The sequence below is a fragment of the Ustilaginoidea virens genome, chromosome 2, assembly GCF_000687475.1.
Source record: "Ustilaginoidea virens chromosome 2, complete sequence".
Lineage (NCBI taxonomy): Eukaryota > Fungi > Ascomycota > Sordariomycetes > Hypocreales > Clavicipitaceae > Ustilaginoidea > Ustilaginoidea virens.
The window spans coordinates 3,333,029-3,353,021 of record NC_057317.1 but is presented as its reverse complement, the minus strand read 5'-3'; the positions used below and the strand labels follow the sequence as shown (position 1 = coordinate 3,353,021).

The following is a 19,993-nucleotide window of genomic DNA, read 5'->3' as shown; positions in this document are numbered from 1 at the left end:
CTAGGCTTGCTTGGGAACCTGCTCAGGCACGCCACAATGGCGCCTGCACAGTGCGGATGCCAGTGCGGATGTCAGTGACGACGGCCAGCTCTCCCTCCGGACTCGTGAGCTCCAACCGCTCGCTTTTCATCCGCCGACAACGCCGCCTGGGTGCGCGTCCATCGTGCTTCCCGTTGCGGGCAATACAAAGCAAGACGGCGCAGAGAAACATTAATACCGAGGCACAAACAGACCAGCTTCTGCAGGCTGATTCTACGGCACGCCCCCCTACGCCAACCAACGCAGCAGCAATCCGACAAACCCCCCCCCCCGAGAGTCGCCCGAGAGTCGCCCGAGAGCAGAGCAATTTATCTCCTCCACCCTCGTCTTATCCCCCGCGACAGACCCCCCCGGGCCCCGGCTTAGGCTTGGTAGGCTTAGTCAAAGCTCTGGATCTGCACCTTGATGGCGCCGCTCGTGGCATCCGCCGCCGTCTCAAAGGCCTTGAGCGCGTCCTCCAGCGCGAACCGGTGCGTCACCAGCCTCGACAGGTCGACGACGCCGCTCTCGACCAAGCGAATGGCCCGCGGCCAGGTGTTGCAGTACCGGTACTGCAGCTGAATGTCCACCTCGCGGACGCTGGCGCGCATAAAGGGGATGCTGATGTCGCTGCTGCCCACGCCGATGATGAAGACCTTGCCGCCGAACCTGGTGGCCCAGATGGCCGCGCCGATGCTGGCCTCGACGCCGGTGCACTCCATGGCCAGGGCGGGCTCGACGCCCCCAAACGACTGGACAATGGCCCGGGCCGTCGCCTCGGGCGAGCCGCCGCCGCCGTCGCGCCCGACCTTGTGGGTGGTGACGCGCGGGCAGAGCTCCTTGGCAAAGGCGAGCCGGCTCTCGGCAATGTCGGTGATGACAATGGGGCTGGCGCCGGCGGCCGCGCAGCACAGCATGGTGACGAGGCCGATGGGGCCCGCGCCGCAGACCAGGACGGGGTCCCCGAGCCGCACCTCGGCTCGCTGCAGGCCGGCGAGCGCCACGCTCAGCGGCTCCAGCAGCGACCCGGCCTCGTACGACATGTCGCCGATCTTGTGGCACCAGGCGGCGGGGTGGTTCACGTACCGGCGCAGCAGGCCCGGCACGGGGGGCGTCGACAGGAAGGCCACCTTGCCGCAGCCGTTGTAGCGGCCCGTCAGGCAGGGCTCGCAGGCGTTGCAGATGACGTTTGGCTCCACGGCCACGCGGTCCCCGACCTGGAGGCTCGTGACGGACGGGTGCACGGCGATGACGTCTCCCGACGATTCGTGGCCCAGGATGTGGTCGTTCCGGACGACCATGGGGCCGATGCGGCCGGCATGCCAAAAGTGAATGTCTGATCTGTCGGGCAAAAAAAGAGAAAACGTCAGCATCTTTTCTTTTGTCTTTTGTGGCCGTGTTTCTGTGTCGGCAGCAGCAACAGCAGAAACAGCAGCAACAGCAGCAACAGCAGCATCAGCAGCATCAGCAGCGCCAGCAGCGCCAGCAGCGCCAGCAGCGCCAGCAGCACGTCCTGACGTCTTACCCGCATATGCCGGTGCTGCGAATGGCAATCGTGACCTCGCCGGGCTTCAGGTCGGAACCCGACGCCACGCTCTCGGCAGTGGGCTGCGCTTCACCAATCCACAGGTCATGGTCCGGGTTGGTGTAGACGCCAATGTTGGGCTTGAGCGGCATCTTGTCTCCGCACCGGCCTTCAACGCAGGGGTTCCTTTTTTTCCTTTTTGTTTCCCCGGTCTTTTTCTCTATCGACACCCGAACGCAGCCGTGGCGGAGGATGGGGGTTAGTCGATGGGCGCAGGAGCAAGATGTTGCGCGGAGTCGCGATGCCGGAGTCGAGCAAAAGCAGCAGAGAGCGAGAGGGCGATTCCCGAGATGAAGGCGGCACGAGCAGGACAACGGCCCGTACATGGCCCAGCGGCTATCCCGAGGCCCGGCCACATCCCCGCTCGCACCCCCTCCTCCCGCGCGAAGCAGGCTTCAACAAGTCGATGGCAGCGCAAGTGGGGGAGTCCGGCAGCCGACATCGACTCGACATGCCTGGCTGCATCGCTGCCTCTGGAGCGCATTAAAAAAAAAAAGCCCTCCATCCCGGCTGCCGTGCCAATCAAGCAGCGTCTCGCCCTGCGTCTTCCATCCCCGTTCAACGAGCTTCTCCCCGAGTCCAGGAGTCTAGCTTTACGTAACCCGGTGAGAGAGAGTAGGCACCGGCTCGAGCATCCGACGCGATGCACCGGCTCCTGCTCGGCTCCTACGCGGCCCTAACACCTTACACGAGACCAGACCGGTTCACAGGCCCCCCCCCCCCCCCCCCTCCTTGTTTGTTCCCTCGGGTGAACGACGCCCGACAAAGTGTGCGGCCGTGTCCGGGGGGGGGGGGCAGTCTGGCCTCCACTTCTGGGGGCCTGCGACGTCGTCTGGCGTGGCGTTGAACGTGGTTGGCGATTCAGCAGCAAACAGCGATTGAGACCCTGCCTCCGATTCCCGTGGTGGACATGGGCGCCCACGGTCCCCGGGGCCCGCACCCCAGTCGTCGTCACGAAGCTGCTTCGAGAAGAGGAGGTACGAAGCTGCTTGCTCGAGAAGAGGAGGTTCATGGGGTGGGGATTCCCTTGAATCGTCCTGGGCCTGGCCACGACTTCGTGTTCGGCAAATGTTCCCCCGTCCGGGCTGCGCAGGCAATGACCTCGTCGCCCGTATTATGCAACATGCCCAAGCTCGTTTAGGAATGGCGCTGGCAGCATGGGACCCCGTTTCCGGCTCGACTTGTCAGTGGTCAGGACTCACGACTCACGACTCACGACTTACGACTTACAATGGCTTTTTTTTTTTTTTTTTTTTTTTTTTTTGCCTACGTCATTGTGCCTTTTCTTCTTCTATTTTTGGTCATTGCTCGTTTCGACTCGGATTGGGGAGCCGCAGAGTTGGCTCCCCCATCTATGCCCGCGAAATCCCTTTTCCCACCAATGGCCAATTCCGTACAAGGGCCTTTTTGCCGGCATTAAACGCCGTCCCTAACTGCCTAAGCCTTGACGCCCGCTACACGCATAACAATCCGGGGGAAAAAAAAAAAAAGGAAAAAGAAAAAAAAGAAAGAAGACAAAAAGAAAAAGAGGTTCAGAAATAGTGAATAGCTCCGTGCTCGCCTGCTCAGTCACCAACAGAGATGACCACGTCCTTTAAACACTTGCCGTACGAGCAGCACGCCGAAGGGTCCAGGTCGCCTTTGAGGATCGCATCAACCTTGGACTACGGACGCCGCCCATCAGCTGGTCTGGTCTTGCTGGTTCCATCGGATGTGCGCGAGGGAAGCAACTTACATGCGGACACGGGCCCGTGGGTCCAATGGGGGCTGCCACGGCGAGGTAGACGGGCCAAGACGCCAAGCCCGCCGCGAGAAGCGATCGAAGCTTCATGTTCAGGGGGGGGGGAGGGGGGGCGCAAGCGGCGGAAAAGGGAGATTTTGTCGACAGTTGTGCTTGTCGTATGGCTGGGTTGCGGCGGGCACGAACAGGTCTTTCTTTGGTGGAGGTGAAAGCGAGTCGAGCTGGGCTGACCGACGGGATAGTTGGAGATGGAAACACCCGCTGGATGGCTATGTCTCTTCTTTTGGGTTGGGGATGGGCCCGGAGGGGAAAGAAAAACAGGTCGACGTGGCAAGCGAGCTGGGAGGGGAGACAGCTGGCTGGAGTCGGTGGTGACGATGCGAGGAAAGAGTGACTGCGGGTTGTGCGAGCGTGCCTGTCTGTGTGTGTGCTTTTGGTTACTATTGCCAAATTCCACGTCCCTTGGGACAAGCAAGGGAGAGGGCCGTCAGAAGTATAAGTACCAGACGTATAGGTAGGGCGGCGGCCGTCTGGGGTTGCCAAGCGGCAAGGCTGGCCAGCGCCTCGCTCGACTCGACTCGACTCGCAAGGCTAGCTAGTGCCCGGCAGCTGGAATACGAAAGGACAAGCAACTGCTCGCCAAGTGCCAGTTGCCAAGTGCCAAGTGCCAACCGCCAGCTGCCAGCTGCAAAAAACTGCAGGACTGCAAACTGCCAGGGCAAAGGCCAGGGCAAAGGCCAGGGCAAGGGCTGGCTGGCTGACAAGGCCGCCAAGCCCGTTCTGGGTCTGGCCAGTCGCCCCCGTATTTGCGCCAGCCGTCACACGCCAACGGCCCCAGGTGCCAGCCACGAGTCACCACCACGGCCCAGTCACCCAGAGACAAGCGAAGCGAAGCGACAGCAGGGCAACTGATGGCTTGCGGCGTGCAACGTGCAACGTGCAACGTGCAACGTGCAACGTGCAACGTGCAACGCAGGTGGCTAGTGCGCCCGTAACCAGACCGCAACCGGCCTGGCGGGCGGGGTGGAAATGCCGCCTGTGCTAATGCCGTTGTCATGTCTGGCACGGCCGGTGTACGGAGTAACCTGTAACCGTGTAACGAACGCCGCCCCCCCCCCTTCGCCACCACGCCCGTCGGGCAGGTCCGCCGTCCGTCGCACGTAGAGAGCGGCGCAAACTGCAACGGCGCAGGCTGCCAACGGGCGCAAGCTGCAACGGTGGAACCAGGGGCAGCGCGAGACGGGGGAACGCAACGACAAAGAAGAAAAGGGCGAAGCGAACGTGATCCGACTCTTTGCTTCTCCTCCCTTGGGCTGCGTTGATGCGGCGTGATTACCCTGAGCCATGCAGTGCAGTGTTGGACTTTTGGGGGGCCGCCCTTGCGACGCAAGCCGCTGCAAAAAGCAAAGGCAGGCCAAGGCCAGGCCGGCCAGGCAGGATTGCCGGGACGCCCGCCCAGTGATGCCCGAGATTTCGGGGACCACCACCACCACCACCACCGCCACCAAACCCCCCCCCCCTTCCTTCCCCTTCCCCAATGGCCGCGTCGACGGAAAGCGCAGCTGTGAGGCTGAGCGAGCTGCTGACCTTGACCGTCATGTCCCCCTTTTTTTTTTTTTTTTTTTTTTTTTTTTTTTTGTTTTCCCCTTTTGCATTTGCACGGGATGGCAAAAAAATCTTTGCGATGCTTCAAAAGTCGACCTGGGTCAAGTTCCTCGACTCTACCGAGTTTACCGAGTTGCACTTGTACTTGTACACGGCTTGCTCAGGCGGCAACCACCCACCACACTTGCTCCTTCCCATCCCAGGCCAGCACGCGAGGCAGGCGCTCCCGGCCAACCGTCTGCAAATCATCGAGGCACCAGACAGACGGCTTGCCAATGAATCGGCCGAGGACCAGCCCCTCCGTCGCGCAACCTTTCAAGTTTGAGCCATTGCGCCCCCATCCACCCCCCCCTACCCCTACCCCTACCCCACTTCGTCGCCCGCCAGCTGGACTCAACTGCAGCCGACGCTCGACGACGTCAACTACGTGCAAAGAAGTTAAAGACAGGTTTTGCGTCAGGGGCCGGGAGTCGTTGCGTCGACGCAACATCCCCTGGCTGCCTAATGTGCCCCTAATGCGCCCAGCGCGGGCCTCGCTCCGGATTCAAGTGCCCAAGGCTGAGACGCTCTCCGCCCTGACGATGGATGGATGGATGGATGGATGGATGGATGGATGGATGGATGGGTCCTGGGCGCTCGACTGCTCCACCGGGGGAGTTGGTGTCGAACTGGGTCCAGCGGGGCTGCTGTCACAACCTCGACGACGGGGGCGGGGTACATTATAAGAATGCGATACGATGCAATGCGATGCAATGCAATTGCAACGCATGGCAGGAAACTTGCTTGCTTGGTTTACAACGCTGCGTGGGTATAAAGTCACCCTGTGAATATCTCCATGGCAGAGCTGCCTCAGACAGGCTGAATCGCTTTGAAACGCCATTCCCCGGTCAACTTGCCTGTCAAAAGGAAACCGTCTGGAGTTTAGGTCATTCCGGCTGGCTGTTGCAGGCGCCTCTACTCCGTGCGCAGGTGCCCAAGTATGTACCTACCTCCTACCTGTCACATATTGGCTGCCGACAGCGGCACCAGCGGCCATGGCGGGCAATCCCGAGCGAGCCTCGTCTGGCAATCTATCTGGCAATCACGCCTCCTTCTTGCCCCTCGTCTATACTGTGATTCCGTCCTTGTCACGACCATGACCATGACGGCGGTGGCTGCTGCTGGCAGAGCTTCTCCAAGCCGCCATACGGGGCACGGAGCCCAAGTTACTATAAATGTATGTATGTATGTACCGAGTCGGGAAGCGGTGTGGAAAAGTGGGCCGCTATAGGGGTTGAGCTCGAAGGAGCGAAGCGCCCCGGGGCAATTGACGTCTACGACACGACAGGACAGGACACGACACGACGCGACGCGACGCGACAACCTAGGCACAGTCGCCCGCCTCCGCATCGCTGCCATCCAGCGAAACAAACGCACTGGACCTGCTGCGCCTCACGTGGCAGATGCCCGGCACTCGGTGCTCCAGCCCTCCAGCCCCACCCCGCCCACGACCACGTGACACCCTCGCCCCTCCTGGCCGACAACCACCACCACCACGTCCCCCGGGTCGGCGACGCCGCTCTTGACGCAGCCCACCAGGGAAATCGGTCGTGCGAGCCCATCCCCGCCGAGCCTCCAGGTCTTGATCCTCTGGTCGTTGCTGATGCTGACGCCGAGAACCGCGCCGTCCTGCTGCGCGGGCAGCATGGCCACCCCGTTGATCGACGCCGCGTGGGCGCTGCGCACCACGCCTCTCCGAGTAAACTCGTACGCTGCGCCGTCGCCTTCGCCTTCGCCGTCGCCGTCGCCGACCTCGGCGAGAACGGCGTATCCGATCGCGTTGTCGTCCCCCCCGGTCAATATGTGGTGTTGACGACGGCATCGGCCCTGGGCGCCATCGCTCGCCATGTCGAGACTCTTGATGCTGCTTTGGTGAATGCGCGCCACGCTCCTCAGTGCCAGCTCGCGCAGACCGTCGTCGTCGTCGTTGCCTCGAGGCCGCGCGCTCCACAAAGCCAGGTGCCCGTCCGTCGACGACGTCATCACCCAGTGGCTGCGGTCGTCGCTGCGATTCGCATGACGGCTCAGATGGCGCAGCTGTGTGATGCACGCGCCCGTGTAGCTGCCCGACGCGAGCAGCTCGAACCGGCCACCGCCACCACCACCACCACCACCACCACCACCGTCGTTGTACTCGTACGTCTTGATGGTCGAGTTCGAAAAGGCCAAGGTGACGATGATGATGCTGCTGCTGCTGCTGCTGCCTCCGTCCGCCCTCCGCCGCCGCCTCGAAACGTCAAAATCCATGATGCGCAGGTCCCCGGCCGCACTCTTATCCCCAAGCACGCCCTCGCAAACGACGCCCACGCCGGCGTAAGCAGACGACGACAGCTTCCTCACCCTCCACACGAAAAACTCCTCGTTTCCGCCACTGCTGAATAGGTAGTCGTCCTCGAGCCAGTGCAGCTTCTGTATCCCCGTCACGTGGGCCTTGATGCACGCCAGGCAGCGCATCTCGCTTCCCGGCCCACCGATTCTGCCGCCGCCGTGATACTCCCATATCCGGATACACGTGTCTTCCGCTCCGGACGCAATATACTGCTTGTTTTTGGAGGAGCTCAGCGCCCGAATCTCCCTGCCGTGCGTGCCCGGCTTCAGCGTCCGGTGCGGCGCCTGCGCCTGCGAGTATATCGACAGCCTGGAGGTGCGCGTGTAGGCGAACCTGAACCTGGCGGCGTCTCGGGCGTTGAAGCTCAGGCGGAACGTGCGGTGGGCGCCGCCGCAGTCTACCGTGGCCAGTTCCTCTCTCCGAGATTCGTTCCATATGACAAAGTCTTTGCTGCGGAAGCCGTACAGGATGAGCTCCGGGCTGCCCGACGTGGTGAACCAAGCCCCTTCAATCATGGGGCCCAGCGGTGGTGCCGTCTCGTGCAAGAGGGTCAGCGTGGGAGATGGCGACGCCGCGCCGACGCCGTAGATGCGGTACTTGCCGTCGCGGCTGGTGGTGAGGATATGACGGCATGATCCCGACGAGGACCCTTCGGAGCGAGGCAGCGCCACAACGGACGTGATGGCATCGCGCGACCGGGTTGCCACGTCGAGGACGGGATGCCACGAGTCGCCCTGTCTGGTGAGGAGGGAGATCCATCCGTGGCGGGAGCCGATGATGAGCAGCCCGGCGTCGTGCAGCCTGGCAGCCGACACGGCGACGAACCTCGCGTCCAATCCAACCACGGCCTGCTCTTTCGATAGCAGACCGGTGGATGGATCCAGCGACAGCAGCCGAGATGCCGACGAGCCGTGCAGGTGAACCAGAATCTCGGCTTGCCGCGGCGCAGCAACCTCCAGCGTAGTAGTAGCTCTTCTGTCGTCCTTGGCCGTAGTCTCGTCCTTCCCCGACACGACATTCATCTCTGTTATCCTCCCCTGCACAACAGCGCTCAGAACAAGCTCCCCCCCGCCCCTGGTAAAGATGACTTTGCCGCTCGTCGTCCCAATGACAGCCGCCCCGTGGCCGATGCTCCGCAGCACGTAGCACGACCTCAGGTCCGCCGCCAGGTCGTCCCCCTCAACGGCGACCTGCTCCCACCGCGTCGTCCCGTCGCCCAGCGAGCCAGCAAACAAGCGGCCGTGATTTGTCACGGCGAGAAGACGGTCGTCCGTCACAAAGTCGTAGCGGCTTACGATCTCGCGGTCGCGGGTTCCTGGGCCGGCAGCAGACGACGCCGCTGGAGGAGGATGCGGCACGTCTAGCGTGACGAGTCTGGCTCCGGCTTCCCCACGGCCGGATGCCGTGAACGCAGCGCTAGGAGGAGGAGGAAGAGCCTCTTGAATGACGCTGATTTTGCAGTCTGCGCCGCCGGTGGCGACGCGAACGCCCTGCTCGTCCACTCGGAGACTATGCGCCCAGAGATGCTTGCCACTGTGAAAGGAGTGCGTGCGCTCGTGAGACAGGGTGCCGGCCAGTCCTGCCCTGCTGCCGGGGTCGGGGGACGCGGCGGCCAGCTTCAGGCTCCACCGCTGGGTGGTCGAGTCCTCCCCGAACGAGTACAGGGGCACGGCGGCTCCGTCCGCCAGCGCGCAGCTCCCCGGGGCGGCGAACCTGACGCCCCAGATGCGCGAGGCGTGGCCCATGGCGACAGCCACGGGGGAAGCCTGGCCTTTGGTCTGCTGCTGCTGCCGCTGCTGCTGCTGCTGCGCGGGCGCAACCCCATCGCACGTCTCCGCCGGCTTGAAGCCTGTCTCGGCAGCGGCGGCGTCGACGCGGGCGCCGGCGTGCCGTGCGGCCGCGCGCGCGCTCACGTCCCACACGCGGATGGTCCGGTCGTCGCTGCAGCTCGCGAGGAGGCGGACGGGCCTGCCGTCCGGGCCGACCAGCTCGGGCGAGATGTCGACGCCGTAGATGGACCCTTCGTGGCCGCGGAGGACCAGGGCCTCGGTGGCCTCGGCCTCGGCCTCGGCGGCGGCGGCGGCATCCGCCCCGACGCGGCACTCCCAGACGACAATGTCGCCAAAGACGGTGCCCGCCGCGACGAGGACCCGCCCCCCCGACAGCCACGCCAGGCGGCAGGCGAAGAGCATCGGCCTCGACGGGGGCGCCGCCGCCGCCGCCGCCGCCGCCGCGACGCGCAGCGTCCCCCCCGCCCGCCGGAGCGTCACCACCACGACCTCATTGTGCGCGGTCGCCAGGGCCGCCGAGTCTTGGTCCCAGGGCGACACGGCGCCGTCGTGGACCCAGTCCGCCAGGGTGGCCCTCGCCAGGACGGCCGGCGCGATCCCGCGACGCGGCTCGCCCCCCTCCAGCAGGGCGACGCGCGCGGCGCCCCATAGCAGCACGCGGCGCTCGTGGACCCGGATGCCGTGGACGGGCTGGTCCTCGAAGACGCGCGTCCGGAGCACCGGCCCGTTGCTGGCCGCCGCGGCCTCGTACACCGCCAGGCAGCCGTCTTCGCCGGCGAGGATGTAGTCTGTCGTGAGGAACGCTAGCGCCGTGATGGGGACCTGGGCGAGCTGCCGCTCGAGCGCGACGACGCGCGGGGACTAGGGAGATTTCGCGTCTGAGGAGGCTTTCAATCTTTGCGCGGGGCGGAGGGGGGGGGGGGGAAGACGCACGGGAGAAGAAGTCGTGGCCATGGAGGTCATGAAGCCATGGGGGGGTTTTAATTGATGACTGACTGACTTTGGGTGTGGTTGATGGATGGAGGGACGAGATTTTTTGTCGACTGTCTTTTTCGTCGTCCAAACTTCGTGGGTCCTGTGGTTCCACACGGGGTTTGGTCATTGGACAGCAGATGGCAGACAGCAACAGCATGCAAATGCATCGTATAAAAAAATTCATCGTCTTTCCCAGCAGATGGTGCGTCTCTCTCGTTGATTTCATGCTCCGTGTCGTCGTACCGCGCAGGCCAGTTCTACGCCCATAAGCACCTAGTCCGTTAAACCCTTGCCAGAACCCAAAGCCAATCCTTCCATGAGCCCGGATCCAAACATCAAACCTTGATCCAAACACCGGCAGGCAACCATGCAGCATACCCATAGTACCTGAGGGGGAAAAAAAAAGAAAAGAAAAGCATCAAAAGCATCAAAAACATCAAAGCATCAAAGCATCAAAGCGGGCTGTTTATGCGCTCTCGTAAGCATGCCGACCCTTTGCCGGAAAACAGAAACAGACGTTTCCGCGCCGTGATACCAAGTCCCAGCCCCTTTTTACACCCTGTGAGAATAAGGTTCGTACGCCAGCTCGGTTCGCTCTTGGCCAGCAGGATGTCGAGGACCAGGCTGGTAGCCCGTGTGGAAGTCGTGCAGTTTCTGGCCCGGGCTGTAGTAGCCCGTGTTGTCGTCGTGGTGGCCGCCCCTCATCTCAAAGTTATTGCCGCTGATGGGGCGGTAGGACCCGGCCGGCAGCAGCTTCTCGCCGCCGTCGCTGTCGACCTGGCGCCGGCCGCGGCTCTGGCTGCGCCGCGCCTCCGGCTTGCAGCAGCAGATGGTGAAGATCCAGAAAAAGGCGGCGGCGATGGCAAAGGCGGCGGCGAGCCAAACCGCGGCGAGGAAGCGGCCGCCGATCTGGCCCTTGACGCCGTAGTACTTGGCCGTGCCGTCCACCGCGCCAATGACCACCGAGGCCATGGCGGTGGAAAGACCGGCAGCGGCAACGACCAGCAGGGCGGTGACGCCCGAGGCGAGCCACACCACGCAGGAGACGACGCGGGAGCACATGGCAAAGACGCCGACGAGCAGCTCGACGGCCAGGGCGGCCAGGGCGACGATGAAGGCCACCTCGGTCCACTTGGCCACGGTGCGGAACGTCTTGAGCGCCGTCTGGATCCCGTCGGGCAGCTTGATCTTGACGCCCGTCAGCGAGGTCAGCTCCTCCGTCAGGGACGAGTTGAGGGCTTGGCTGGCCCAGTCGAACTTGGCTTCTGTGCACTGGCGCTGGTTCTTGCCGTCGCCGTAGCAGTAGCCCCAGAGATGGACCTGGTAGACGTTGGCGAGCTGCAGCTGCGCCGCCGTGATGTTGTCCGTCTGAGCATTGGCGCGGAGGCCAAGGCCGGCCTTGCCCGCCAAGTGCGCCGCGTCGAGCGGGCTGATGCTCATGTTCTGGGTATTGATCTCGAATATCCACAGTGAATTGTGAGCCACGCCGGATAAGGTGGCGATGAGGAGGGCCACGAGGGACGAGATTGTGAGAATGAGCGGCACCGCGACGCAAACGAAACGCCCGACACCCATGTTTGCGATTTTCTTCCTTTCTCCCTTTGTCCCTCTCTGCCTCTCTCTCTCTCTGTCTCTCTCTGTCTCTCTCTCTCTCTCTCTCTTTCTCCCGTATATGTGTGAAAGTGTGCGTAATAGACTTCTCTTCCTCTCGTTTCTTTTTCCCGCCGTGCCAGAATCGATAAAGGTTCTCACGTCGCAGAAGAAAGAAGCTGGTGCAATGCCGCTCCGACCGCAACAACAGTAACGAGTGGCAAGGGGCGACGCTAAGGCGCCAGACTGAACACACGTCGAGCGCGAAATGGCACAACAAGGCGAGCAAGGCGAGCAAGGCGAAGAGCAAGGCGAACAAGGCGAGCAAGGCGAACAAGGCGAGCAAGGCGAACAAGGCGAGCAAGGCGAACAAGGCGAGCAAGGCGAACAAGGCGAACAAGGCGAGATGATGAGCAAGCCCGTGTCCGTCAAGAGGTCGGGTGCTTAAATAACACGGCTTGTTCTCTGCGTTGGCTCCCGTAGCAACAAGATGATGGGAAAATGCGCCAGGCTGAAACGGGTTGCCTTGGTGTGGGGCCCTTGACCGCAGCAACTCGTCACCCGTGGAGCCAGAGTGGCGCAGCGCAGCTACGCTACGCTACGCTACGTCAAGGCGTGTCAGCCTCCTCCGAGGCGTCATCAGCCAGGGTCCCAGACAGCGAAAATGAAGCAGGAGCTACTCGTAACCGACTTCTCTTGCCTCAGGGGTTGATGCTAGCCAGTACCAGGTAATTCCGCGGTTCGCTGGAACCTGATTCGGGCAGGAAGGCAGGAAGGCAGGAAGGCAGGAAGGCAGGAAGGCAGGAAGGCAGGAAGGCAGGAAGGCAGGAAGGCAGGAAGGCAGGAAAGAAGGCAGGAGCTTGGCTACTTGTACGGAGCCACTCCTGCTTGCTGGCTGACCCCAGTCAAATCCCGTGTTATACGTGTTATACCAGCCAACTACTCCGTACTCCGTGCGTCGTGACACACCACTGTCGGAAACCCGAGGCGCAGCAACCTGCCAAGAGAAATCCGGTGTTGGTCCTGAGCTCAAATGTTGGCCGCGAACCAGCAGCATTCGCCCTGCAAGCTGCAAGCTGCAAGCTGCAGCGGTCAATGGTCAATCCAGGTCGGAAACCAGAACGCCTGCTCGCACGCGTTTGCCCTCTGCACAACGACACCACTGTTAGCCCAGCATGCCGTCGGATACAGGCTCTTCAAGCTCACCAACGACGCGACACGACCGGGGCCGCTGAAGCCAGGCAGTACGCTTCGATTTTCGACACAGTCACATCAGACTGGTCCGTCTTCGTTCTCCATGGAGCTGGTCCGAGTTGGGGCTGGTCGAGCCTGGGCCACCCGCAAAACCCTCAGTTGGAGCCCCTTCCTCCTCGCCGACCCCGTTCCGTCTTTCTTTAGCCATCTACGGGGTCCTTCAATGCCCGTTGTACCGTAGCTAATATACTAGAGTATCCCTGTAATCACAAATCAGCCAGTCCGCCCAAGGGAACCCCATGGCTTGCAAACAAGTCTTAGTATTCACTCTGCCCGAGTTTTGACGACCGCAAGTAGTTCCGGCACATGCCACGGCATGCGGCCTAGCCATTGCCTTGTCGAGTCTGACCCCCGTTTCCATATTGCTTGCGTCGTCCAAGATGACGCCGCGTTGAATATCAACTAGCTCTGTCAAGGCATCTAGCCCGCAGACTGCGCGGTCGAATCCACGTGTCGGTTAATTGGCCAAGACGCCCCATGTATAGAGCGCAGATGATGGAGCGTCGTCTTGAACATGCCGGCGTCGTTTGGCTTTTTTTTGGTGGCTCTTCAACGGCAAGAACCTGTCTACTGAAAAGCATTGTTCGAGTTTCCGGCCGAGGTCTGCAAAAGTGATCTATCTGGTCTTTCCATTCATTGACTGAGGGGGCGGTTCTGACGAGGAGGCAGGGCGCCGCTGGGTCTGCCTGCGCCTGCATTTGCACCGGCTGCCGCTGTTGGCGCCGGCTCTCCTCGAGAACAAGGCGCTTCCGCTCAACGAGTGCCAAGGAACATGGTCGCTGAGACGAGTCCAAGGATTTCGACTACCATACGGTCCTCACGCTTATCGCCCTTCTCCCGCCAAACCACAGTGACAGGCTTTTCTCGATCAAGACATGGCCGCATATCTCCACGTCGGTCAATACTTCTTCTCTGCAGCAGACAGAGTACGCGAGAGAAAGGCCATGGCTGAATAGCTGTTCGTAGGGGATATTCAACGATGACTCCTTCCATTTCAACCGCGGGCAGGGGCGGCTCTCTATCTGGCCATCGACCTAGGGGTGGAAAAGCTATCGAGTGGGCGAGTCTGGGTCGAAGAGTGCCGGCGCGGGCGTCTGCAACTACAGCAGCCTGTCAGCGAATGGCGTGTGTGATGATGCTCAAAACACTTACCCGTCGCCCTTCCTGGTTGGGTGGAGAGGGTCTTGGCGAGAAAGGCCCTGCAGTCAAAAGACGACGACTTGGACGAACAGACTGCTACGACGTCCGCCCGTTCGGACGGCACGAATCCCATCCGAGCCATTCGTCAAAGGATGCCGTCAACACCGGCACGAGCCCCGAAAACGGTACAAGTATCGACCAAAGGTTGGGCCGCCTCCCGTTCCCCTGACATGCGGAATAAACTGGTTCGCAGTGAAGAGCCGATCAGACAATAGTTCGGCGCAATGCTGGGCCGACGGGCCTGAGCCATGCTCAGGGCTCGGGTCCACCGGTCCCGGAGCTGCCTGAACCAAGTTGAAAGCTGCGTAGCCCTTCCCGGACACCGTTCCAGTCTAGAGTGGCCGCCGACATGCCATGTGTGTTGGACTCTGCCCCCCTTCCGAGGTCTTTCAAGACTGGTCGTAATGACGGCAAGGCCGCAAGCACACTGCCCCCTAGGCACAGGTAGCATGGGCCCTGCCGCACGGCGCTAACGGGCGCAATTCGGGCAAGATCTCGGTGGTCAAGCCGGCGGATGCAGTGTAGACAAGGAAGGTGGGCTTCCTGGAAAGAATAGGAATCCGATTTTCATCATGTACCTAGTCGGCCTATGCTGCCGCATTAGCCTGGCATGAACCAGACCAAGGATGGGCCGTCGACTTGCATTTCCCAACGCGCAGCCTGCAATTGTTGCCGGGAAACAACGCATTGATGGCACGCCATGTTCTCGAACGAATGTAAGGCATCCATCTCCGGCAGGTGGCTGACTTGCCGCTCCGCCTCCCAGTGCCGTAATAGCCAGGAGTTTGCCTCCATAAACAGCGCCAGTGACGCCCAAATATATGGCGTGGGATATGCCACAAATCAGCCGAGGCTCCGAAATCGTCCCGTGTGAGTTGGAGCCCAGGTTGGGACGGACGAGAACACTGATCCACGACGGAGGGGGGGGGGGGGGAAGGAAAGTAAGTACATTCAGCACTTATATAACCAAACAAACACGATGGTACAAGTAAATCCGCACTATTTGCCTGTGAATTCTTCGAACCTTCCAACCACCCTGAGCGAGATACCCAAGGCCGATGATGGTGACGCGCCGGCTCCTCTCCTTATTCATGCTATTTATACGAATGATGAAAATATCGAGTCCATACCGGGTAGCTGTTACACGGTGATTCGCAAAGCGCAAACAAAGGGGCGTGGTTCCGAGGTTGGAGTAGAACACACAAGACTTGGGTAGCTTCGAGCTCGTCCAGATCAAAAATGCAGAATGCCCGGGCCGCAGACTCGTAATAGGGCCTGCCAGCGAGACAGACACGGGGACCATACTAGGGAATTGGAAGCAGACGGGCGCGTGTCGGTAAACAGGCTGCACGTTGACGTCTTCCCCTGCAGGATTGTCGGCCATTCATTCTCCCAGTGCCATGTAGTACGTGTATACAGATGCAGGGCTTGGGGAGCGACTGCTGCGTACGCGAGAACGGAGGCGTAGACGTCTGGTAGCATCTTGTAAAGAGTCTCGGGCTGCGCATGACGAGGCTGGCCCTATCAAGGCGAGATGGAGCATTATTCCAAATATTCTGTAAATCTGCCATGGCGTGTTCAAGCTGCCTCGTCCGGCTCTGGTAGGTGTCTTGGGCTGATAACAAACGAGACAAAGGTCCACCAGAACCTAAAGGCAAACTGAGTCATGTTGGGCACGATGTTCTGCGGTTGCCCCGTAGCATTCAATGGCTGGTCAGCTGGTCTGGCGGGCATCAAGGCAAGGCGAAAACATCAATTTGGCGCCACCGCCAGAGCCACGCTCAACGGCGCCGAAGTGCGGGCGCCGGGCGGAGACTGCAACCTTGGCTGTGTGCCCGACGGGAAAGGATATGCAGCGTCGCGACAGGTTTGAGTCGGGGGACGGGGTTCCCTTGCATTTTCCCGTCTTGGTGGGAAAATAACGGACGACGAGTTCTCTTGATTGTTTGACGAGTTTGGGCCAGTCAGACTGCTGCTGCATGGAAGCCGATGTTTGAATTGCAGGAGAGGCTAAGCCCGAAACGGGTCAAACCAGCCAAGCAGCCAAACACCGCCCACCTCTCCCCTCCATTGTACCAGCCTGGATCAAATCAATGTACCGTGCCTTGGGTACCTAAGTCTGACTTAAATCGTCGCAGTTGCGCTACTTCGATGCACAGATGCTGCCAGACTTGAACTTGGAATTCAAAGTTGCGGCAACGGGTAGGGCAGGTGGCCATTTCAACGCAGCGACGCAGACGCCAATAACGCTGCCCAAATGCCATGTTCTTTTTCGTCTTTTCTCGAAAGTGCCAGGCTTCATGTCTCTTTTCCCTAGTAGGCGTTACCCTGCCTACAGTAGGTAGGTACCTTGGGGCTGCTGGTTGAGTTGGCTGCTCCTTGGGTCTGGGTTCCGTGCCTAACCCGCCCGGCTAGGAGGTACCTAGCAGTCTGGTACTTGCGGACCAACTCCAAAGTGGCGTCCACATTCAACCCCAAAAGCAGCACGGGTTATATAGGTGGAAAACGGGAAAAAAAGAATGCGCAAGAAAATTGGAATGAAGAAAAAAAAAAAAAAACCCAGGAACACTGCTCTTTCAAGGCCACCACTGCCTTCAGGTCATCTAGTCGCAGCCTCGCGCTTGGTGTCTCGCGTCTTCCCCGCCCCCCTATGTATTTCAGTCCAAAGCCGGGGGCCGATGGCCGAATCAGCAACATGCAGCCTCCTGGTTCCCGCCATCTCTCCGCGGACGATGGGGATCATTACACCACACTGTACGGATACATGCTGGCATGGCCTCGGGTTGGCAGGCTTTTGCGGATTGCTCGTATGTGGAGGATGCAGAATGCAGGAATCGCAGCACACAAGAGTCAGCCAGTCGTGGTTTGGCAGCTTTTGGTCTGGTCTGGTCTGGTCGGTCTAGCTGGATGACGGCAAAAATCGCCGATGCTGTCGATTGAAGGCTTGCCGGCGATCGATGCAGATGAATGAAAATGAGTGATGAGTTTGATGAAGCCAGCTGCTATGTACCAGAACTGCTAGCGCCTCCCTCGGAGTCAGAGGCAGGCACGTTGACCTATTCCGTACGCGGTACGGAGTACGACGGGGGGGGGGGCCACTTTGCAGCCACAGCGGGCAGCCAACCGCACCAGTTGGCAGTCGGTTTGGTGGGGTCCGGACACCCACCGCGCCACTCACAGGGCCGCAGTTGACCCCTCCGTCGCCCAATCAGCCCAGCCAGACTCCAGCACCTCCGTCGCAAGTGCCAGGTGCAACCCAGCCCCCAGCACCCAGCCGTCAGCCATCAGCCATCAGCCATCAGCCATCAGCCATCAGCCATCAGCCATCAGCCATCATCACTGGAGGTGGCATGCCGATAAAGCTTACCAAACCAGACATCAATGTCGGACGGCAGCACTGGTGTTTTTATGTAAATTGATGTTTTTTTCCCCTTTCCCCCAGCCCGAGCCGCGGTGGTAGCAACGCGGTAACGCGGACTCTGGAGGGAGAGAGCCGTCAGTGGCCTGCTCCATTCCATGGGGCCTGGTCGGCTGCGCCATCTTCAACGGGCTGCTTACTCCGTGCCGAGTACAGAGCACCGAGCAACAGACGGCAGGTACCCAAGGTACCAGACTGGACCCTACCGAAGGTACCTATTGCCGAGTACGGAGTGGTCGACCGACGTTTCTGATTTGTTGGGGAGGCTGGCTCATCCACTGGCGGTTCTTCTTGGATCAACCATCAGGCTGGGGCCTATAATTGACCAGTACATACATAGCTGTCTGACTGACTCAATTCAATGGGCTTTAAAGTCTCGATTCACCCGTGGGCCAGGCAGACCAGGACTCGCTGTGCGCACACTGTTGGACGGTGGACGGACGACGGACGACGGACGACGGACGACGACCACTGACTGGTTCATCAAAATTGTTTGCCGGTAATCGCTCCGGTCCCCAGTGTTTGTTAGCCAACAACCATCAACCCCAATGTCAGGTTGGCGCCACCTCTGTGGCTGTTCCTTTCTCACCAGGCAGGCATGGATGGGGGCTTTCTTCTCCCCCTTATTCTAGTGCTTTGAGCGCCCGTCGCATCCGTTTCTTCTTGGCGCATTCACTAGCTTCTTCACACCCAAGCATCGATCCCATTCCGTTCTTGATAACTCAGGTCTTTGTATCTTGGCAAGTCGTGCCTCCTCCACCAGGCTTGTTCCTGCAAAGCTACTCCGTACATGTCTCCGTACATGTATCATGGCTGCTCCGCAACTTCAGCACCCTGCCTGCCGCCGCCCTTGCTTTGCACGCGCGTCGTTTAATCCCGTCGACCTTGCGCCGGAACGCACCACTTCAAGCGAAACTTGTCAAAACCCCATCGTCATTTACCCAAGTCACCAAGCTGCGCTGAGCCTGAACCCGTCTCAGATTTGCGGGTAACCAGGTTCCCAAGTACTCCTTACTCTATAGATACCGCAGGTACCAGACTTTTTGAAGTCGCGTAGTGCAAAGTACAGGTAGCGAGTACCTAAGGTTAGGTACCTACATGTAACCTACCTCCTATTGCAAGCTGCCACGCCCCTTTCCACTACCCACCCCCGGCACCTGTTGCCGCAAGTTGCAGGTTGCCAGTTGCAACTTGTATCGCTTGGCCAGTCCTACCTGCCTTGCTTGCTTATGCCCGCAACCGTTGGTGGACTTACGTGGTCCACCCCCTTACCCACCCCCCCCTCCCCCCACCTCCCTACTCCCCGCTCCTCGAAAAATAACACAAGGACACCCCTCCTTGCATCCCGCACCCACTCCCATGCTGAGCTGCTTTTTTTTCCCCTTCTTGGTCCATCACCCTGCTCACCTGGCTGGATCCTGGATCTCGCGCATCTGCACCATTTTTTGCTTCGTACTTCTTCCTCGACGTTGCGGTGCGCTCCACGCTCTACTTCTCCGCTGGCCCGTCAAAGAAACCCGGAGTTGCGCCTTGATCTGACATCAAGCCTCCCAGCCGTCCACCCGGAAACAGGAAATCCGCCCATACATCCCGTCACATCCGCCCTCTCTGCTCTTGTGCCCACCATACTCGCCTCGAGACAGGCACATTCTCCCAGCCTTGCAGCCAACGTTACGATCTTAGGCCCGTATCACCTACGCAAACACGCAAGCCAAAGGCGCTGCTCGCAGTACTTCATATCACGACAGCCGGACTGTACTCCCTGTTGCCGATTCCGACCCAGCTGCGCAAAAGGAACGGGGCAAACCAAATGCCATCTTTTTGCAAAGCCAAGGTCGTGCACTGAGACATCCTGGTCCAAAGTTTCCTCTGCACAGGCTCTTCAGAGCCACGAAGGAGCACAAGCCCGCTCGCAACGCCACATTGTTACCAAACCCGCAACGTCATCTACTGACGTTTCGAAATTTTCTGCCTAGCCAGTCTGCAGCTCGCCATCAGCTACCCAAGGTCTTTGCCTTGAATAATTGCAAGACGGCCACCGTTACGATTCCCCGCTCGGCCTTCTTCACCGTCCTCGGTCGACTTTTCCACCCCCCTTAGAACGGGTCAGGCGCTGCCGAGGGAAGGGAAAGGCCTGCAAGAGCAACAAAATTGGCACCCGGCTAGGCTGCCTCTTTGAACATTGCTCAATCATTACGACCTTGTCGCAATCAACGACTCACGGGGGGGGGATCAAAATCAGTCCTTTTTTTTTTCTCCCTTTTTGGCGGGCAGCAGGAGAAAACTCCTCTGGTTTGAAGGCAAACGTTTGGGTACTCGGATAGGCGAAGGCGTCCACCACCCCACGCTACCACGCGACATTTGAGACAACCTTTCACCGCAACCGTAGCTGCAGGCGCCGCGTCCCACCTCATCCAACGTCACCTCGCTTCGCACTCTCTCGCTGTCA

General features: G+C 60.4%; 6 protein-coding genes across 6 annotated transcripts; 1 reads left to right on the top strand and 5 right to left on the bottom strand.

Annotated features, from left to right (window-relative positions):
• Nucleotides 1-416: 416 nt before the first annotated feature.
• UV8b_02684 (uncharacterized protein) lies at nucleotides 417-1,695 on the bottom strand (the record flags this gene model as incomplete). The annotated part of the gene is made up of 2 exons (XM_043140182.1): nucleotides 417-1,359; nucleotides 1,544-1,695. The coding sequence occupies 2 exons, from the start codon at nucleotides 1,693-1,695 to the stop codon at nucleotides 417-419; spliced, it is 1,095 nt and encodes a 364-aa protein (XP_042996116.1).
• A 1,473-nt stretch (nucleotides 1,696-3,168) lies between these two features.
• UV8b_02683 (uncharacterized protein) lies at nucleotides 3,169-3,434 on the bottom strand (the record flags this gene model as incomplete). Its single annotated transcript, XM_043140181.1, has 2 exons — nucleotides 3,169-3,267; nucleotides 3,339-3,434. 2 exons carry the CDS (start codon nucleotides 3,432-3,434, stop codon nucleotides 3,169-3,171), a joined length of 195 nt encoding a protein of 64 aa, XP_042996115.1.
• A 2,946-nt stretch (nucleotides 3,435-6,380) lies between these two features.
• Nucleotides 6,381-10,061, bottom strand: UV8b_02682 (uncharacterized protein; the record flags this gene model as incomplete). The annotated part of the gene is made up of 2 exons (XM_043140180.1): nucleotides 6,381-9,968; nucleotides 10,041-10,061. The coding sequence occupies 2 exons, from the start codon at nucleotides 10,059-10,061 to the stop codon at nucleotides 6,381-6,383; spliced, it is 3,609 nt and encodes a 1,202-aa protein (XP_042996114.1).
• Nucleotides 10,062-10,634: 573 nt separating this feature from the next.
• Nucleotides 10,635-11,657, bottom strand: UV8b_02681 (uncharacterized protein; the record flags this gene model as incomplete). Its single annotated transcript, XM_043140179.1, has 1 exon — nucleotides 10,635-11,657. One exon carries the CDS (start codon nucleotides 11,655-11,657, stop codon nucleotides 10,635-10,637), a length of 1,023 nt encoding a protein of 340 aa, XP_042996113.1.
• A 283-nt stretch (nucleotides 11,658-11,940) lies between these two features.
• UV8b_02680 (uncharacterized protein) lies at nucleotides 11,941-12,340 on the top strand (the record flags this gene model as incomplete). Its single annotated transcript, XM_043140178.1, has 2 exons — nucleotides 11,941-12,107; nucleotides 12,223-12,340. The coding sequence occupies 2 exons, from the start codon at nucleotides 11,941-11,943 to the stop codon at nucleotides 12,338-12,340; spliced, it is 285 nt and encodes a 94-aa protein (XP_042996112.1).
• Nucleotides 12,341-13,975: 1,635 nt separating this feature from the next.
• UV8b_02679 (uncharacterized protein) lies at nucleotides 13,976-15,697 on the bottom strand (the record flags this gene model as incomplete). The annotated part of the gene is made up of 4 exons (XM_043140177.1): nucleotides 13,976-14,026; nucleotides 14,079-14,090; nucleotides 15,103-15,491; nucleotides 15,577-15,697. 4 exons carry the CDS (start codon nucleotides 15,695-15,697, stop codon nucleotides 13,976-13,978), a joined length of 573 nt encoding a protein of 190 aa, XP_042996111.1.
• Between the last annotated feature and the right edge of the window lie 4,296 nt (nucleotides 15,698-19,993).